This window comes from Condylura cristata, unplaced genomic scaffold (genome assembly GCF_000260355.1).
Source record: "Condylura cristata isolate star-nosed mole 26May11 unplaced genomic scaffold, ConCri1.0 scaffold00018, whole genome shotgun sequence".
Classification (NCBI taxonomy): domain Eukaryota; kingdom Metazoa; phylum Chordata; class Mammalia; order Eulipotyphla; family Talpidae; genus Condylura; species Condylura cristata.
The window spans coordinates 4,130,176-4,134,917 of record NW_004567119.1 but is presented as its reverse complement, the minus strand read 5'-3'; the positions used below and the strand labels follow the sequence as shown (position 1 = coordinate 4,134,917).

Here is a 4,742-nt window from a genome sequence, read left to right as displayed (position 1 = left end):
GGTCTCACGGGACGGGCAGCCCGTCCCCGGCGGTCAGGCGCGGTGACCGGCTCACTGTCCCCTTGCAGCCGCCGCGCGGTCCAAGTTCTACGTGCGGGATCCGCCGCACGACAAACCCGACTGGCTGAAAGTCGGCCTGACCTTGGGCACCTCGGCCTTCCTGTGGCTCTACGTAAGTCTGGTCGCCCCGGTGGGAACCCGGCGCGGGGGGCAGTGCAGGCTGGACCGCACCTGGCGGTGTGGTCACGGGCTGCAGAGAAACAGGAAGGTGCCAGCGGATCGAGAAAGGATGGTGTGAGCCCGAGGGCTTGTTCTCTTGTTGCTTGAGCGAGGTTTCGCGATGACTGGCGTTGGTGCTAAATAATATTATTTTGTTTCTTAAAATGGATCGAGGCTGGTTGCGGTGTCCTGGAGGACTTTTTTTCAGGTGCCGCATACAAAGGAAATCCCATGAGGCTTCCAAAACGTGAAGTTTTAGCCGGTGTATAAATACATTGTTGGAAACTGGACTTGGAGTGTGTGGAGTGTGCGACCTTGCGACCTTTTTTTTTTTTTCTTTGCCCTTCCGTGTAAACATTAGTTTAACGCCTTCACCAACTCTGGCCAGGTGCTATTGTTGTTAACCTTGCACAGATGAAAAAACACACTTCGAGAAAGTAGTTTGCTGCACCCCTTTCTCCCCGACTTAGAGCTACATTCTAGGTCATTGTGAAATACTGCCTTTCCCTCTTGTTTTTAAAGTTGATTAAAGTATTTGTGCTACATTTAAATTTTTTGTTTGTGACAAGTAAACTTGGGCCATCTTCCACTGTCCCTGTCTCCAGCTCTTTAAATCTATTTTGGATTTTCTCATTGGAGTGGTTTAACTGACATAGGAAGGAGTCAGAGACGTTGACAGTCACAACAGTAATCTTTTTCAGTAATGTTGTAATGGAGACCCTAGTTGAAAGTTGATCACTCAGAAACTGAGGTTGGATGGCTGAATGTCAGCCATTGTTCTACTCCCATATTCTGGCACAGCGGGTCTAAAAGGACTGCCTTCCATGACATATAGCTCGTGCACCTTTAGTTCAGGCAGTCACTCAGCGTATCAGACAACTGAAGGTAAGCGGTGTAACACACACACACCGACCACCCTTGAGCCATTAGTGACCCAGTTCTGCTGTGTCCTGTTAATCCGTCCCTCTGTGCTAAGACATCCCTCCGTTGGCTACCCATAGAGTGCAGTGATTGATGCAGTCCTCCATTATCCCCGCTCACTTTCCATGTTGTAGTTACTCCTGGTCCAGAACTATTTTGAGAGAGTGCATTCACATAATTCCATTATAGTGCACTGTTGTAATTGTTCGGTGTATTATTAGGTATTACAGTAACCCCATAGCAGGCCTCATTCAGGCCTTCGCTTGGAACATACATGCAGCTCAGTGCTTCCCATGGTGTCAGGCACCCACTAGGGTCCGGAAATGTATCCCCTAAGGAAAAGACGGGGCTACTACCTTGGCAGAATTTCAGTTTCGACTTTCAAGGATTGCTTCTCAAATTTAACGTAGTTGGATTGTGGTGAACAAGTATATGCAATTCATGACTTTGGACTTTTGAGGCTCCTTTTTATTCTAGCTAGAACAGAATAGTTGTAATTCTTTTATTTCATCTATCCTTAATTCTTTGTCAAAATAGAAGTATTGGTAGTTAGCCTTCTCCTCTATAAGTTGCCAGAAAAATTGCATTTCTAATGTTAACTTATTTAATTCTAGCTCATCAAACAGCATAATGAAGATGTCTTAGAGTATAAAAGAAGGAATGGATTGGAATAAACTTGTGGAATATTAACATAGTAAGTGTACAGCTTTTATAGGCTGAAAAGATGATTTAAGTTAATTTGACCTCTTTAAAATGCATTATTTACAAACAAAATACATTAGTATTTTCATTTTCTTTTTAAGATTTATTTATTTATGCATACAAGAACTGGGGTGTAGGGCAGAGGTGCAGAGGGTGAGGATGCATGAGAGACAGTGGGGAGCAGAACAGGCAGATTTACTGAAATGCACTATTGAGGGGAGCAGCGGGCGGGCCTGCTGTGTCACACATATGTGGGTCACTCCCTGGCCAAGGATTGAACTCAGGTCAATTCAGGCCCAAGCCATAGAGGTGATAGTTCAGAGACTTAACCCCTAGGCCACTAGGGAGAGAGACCCCTACTTTCTTAAATCTACTAGAGCTTTACAGAGTACTTTCATGGTTATCACACATTAGAAATGTCTGTTTTGACACATCACACTTGAGTGTAAATTCCTTGACAGCAGGAACCATCTGTCTTATTAACCATCATGTACTGGACAACTGGCCAGGTACTGGGTCCACCTGGGAGCTTAGTGTTGGTAGAACGGGCTGGTGGAGAAGCACAATAGATTGTCCAGTTTATTTCTGCTAGGCCATTTCATCATGATTGTCATATATTTCTGAAATTCTTAATCCTTCTGTAAAATGAAAAATCATAATCCGCTTTTGTGCAGTAGATTGGTCACTGCAGGGGACTTGTGTCCACTGGGTAATGAGCAGCATAGTGGCCACTCGCGCTATGTTTCAATATTAACTCCCAGAGTCAGCCGTGGGGTTGAAGATCCACATTTTTCACTCTTTTTCTACCAAAAAAGAAATCGATAATTAAATCAAAACTACAAGCTGGCAGCAAAGCAGCCGAGGCTTTTGCCACATTTGTGCTCAGGCACTGTTTTCTTGCTCCCTCGTAGGTAAGATGAGGGGCTGATCCTGTTTACATTTGCTGTCTGGGTTATCCTACGGTGACTTACTGAGTGTGTCCTGATTTCAGTATTTCCGCTGGTTACTGCTAAGGTTGTAATTCGTTTTCTTTCGTTGTAGGGGCGCCATCGAGTGACGCGGCGGTTCCTCTGGATCCCCCAGTCTGTTGCGGTGTTCATGTGAGATGTTGTATGTGAATATTTGTCAAATCAGCATTTGTGTTTTACATCATTACGTGAAAAAATAAAAATGCTTCTGTATTCAGATTATGTATATTGCGACCACTTGTAATATGTGACTCGAAGGGCCACCGGAAGAAGTATTTCTCTGCGGCTGGGGCCGTCTGATAGCAGTCAACAGCAAAGAAATTTGCTAAGAAACTTTGTTAAGGAGATGCTTTCCGAAATCACTGCTGGAGGATTTACACCTGTGTCAACTTCAAATTTTTATTCTTTAGTGATCAGGATGATAGATCTATGGTAGTATGCAAAGCATAAAAGTACCAAATACTGTTCTCTTCTTTACATGAGGAAAGAGGAATCCTGTGACCAGACATTCTTAAGACACTATTTTCTTGAATTTGAATGATTCTCACTGGGGTGACTATTTTTACTGGTTGAAGCAACGCCAACTTCGTTACTCCTTTTTTGTTGAGGAAATTTGTTATTCCTTCATTCTTTTATCTATGATTGGATGGTTAATACACACAAATTAAAATACATTATCCCTTATCAAAACCTGTTCTTGTAAGTCAGTTAAAACTTATTTACATGCCACATTATTAACTTGTTGTTTAAACACTTACTGTACCATACACTTAAAGATTCAGTATTTTATGTTTCCATTCTGGTGTTGAGAGGTTCATTGCTTTATAATTGTTTATGTGTCTTTACTCTCTGGGTGAATCATGACCCAATATTGTTGTGTGTCGCTTCAAACAGCTTCAGATTTATATTATTTCAGAGTAATTAATCCAAATTCAATGAAAAACCAGCTATCACAGTAAATGTTAACTTTTGAAATACTAACTGGTAAGACTAGGTAGACCACTCTCATCATTTTACAAATGCAGATACCAGAGGTGAACAGCCATGTGCTCAGCACCGCTATGGTTGGGAGAATGATGAACCCCAGAGGTGACCATTTCCCAGTGCCTAGAATCTGTGTGTGTTAGGTTATATGATAGTTTTAATAAATTAAGATTGCAGCTGGAATTAAAATTTCTAGTCAGTTGACACTAAAGTGGGGAGATTATTTGGGCCCAGGAGTCTCTAAGTGGAAGGAGAATGTGATGGGGATCTTGGATAAGCAAAACTCAGCTGGCCACCGTGGGCTTTGAAGATGGAAGGAGGCCAAAAGTCAAGGAATTGGACAGTCTAGAAGCTAGAAAAGTCATACTCTCGCCTGGAGCTTCCAGAAGGAAGTGGAGCCCTGCTAACACCTTGATCTTAGTCCAGTAAGACCTGTGTCGGAATTGCGACCTACAAAACTGTAAAATGGTAAATAAATTTATGTTGTCATAACTCACAACATTTGTTATATCAGCAAGAGGGAACTATTATGTTGTCAGAAAAGTCATGATGAGATTTTTCTGGTTTTCAAACGAAAATGCTGACTCTTCCAACAACCCAGTAATGTCACATGGTAATAGAGGCAGGAAGGTGGGTATCAACTCTCAGTTCAAGATGCTCTGCACTAAAAGAAACACTCAAAATTTACATTCCTAAATGGAGCAAAAATCTCTTAAGACACTTGAAAATATGGAAACTGATAGCCTTAGTTGGAAATAAAATGCAACTTAAATAAACAGTATCTGCTATCTATTCTGTTGGGCCTTAAGAATCTACCTACTCTTGTTAACTCTCAACTGTGCCTGTGCAACTCCAGGGCTAGCCAGTCCTGAAGGTCAGGGCCATGCTGAAGAACATTCTGCAGACAGGAGAAAGCGGTGTATCTGCCATTCAACATGGCAACCATCT

General features: G+C 42.4%; 1 protein-coding gene across 1 annotated transcript; it reads left to right on the top strand.

Moving 5' to 3' along the window:
• Positions 1-52: 52 nt before the first annotated feature.
• Positions 53-4,464, top strand: NDUFC1 (NADH dehydrogenase (ubiquinone) 1, subcomplex unknown, 1, 6kDa; the record flags this gene model as incomplete). Its single annotated transcript, XM_012727013.1, has 3 exons — positions 53-172; positions 1,755-1,834; positions 2,884-4,464. Coding segments are annotated over 2 exons (180 nt in total), but the record flags the coding sequence as incomplete, so codon positions are not given.
• Positions 4,465-4,742: the final 278 nt, after the last annotated feature.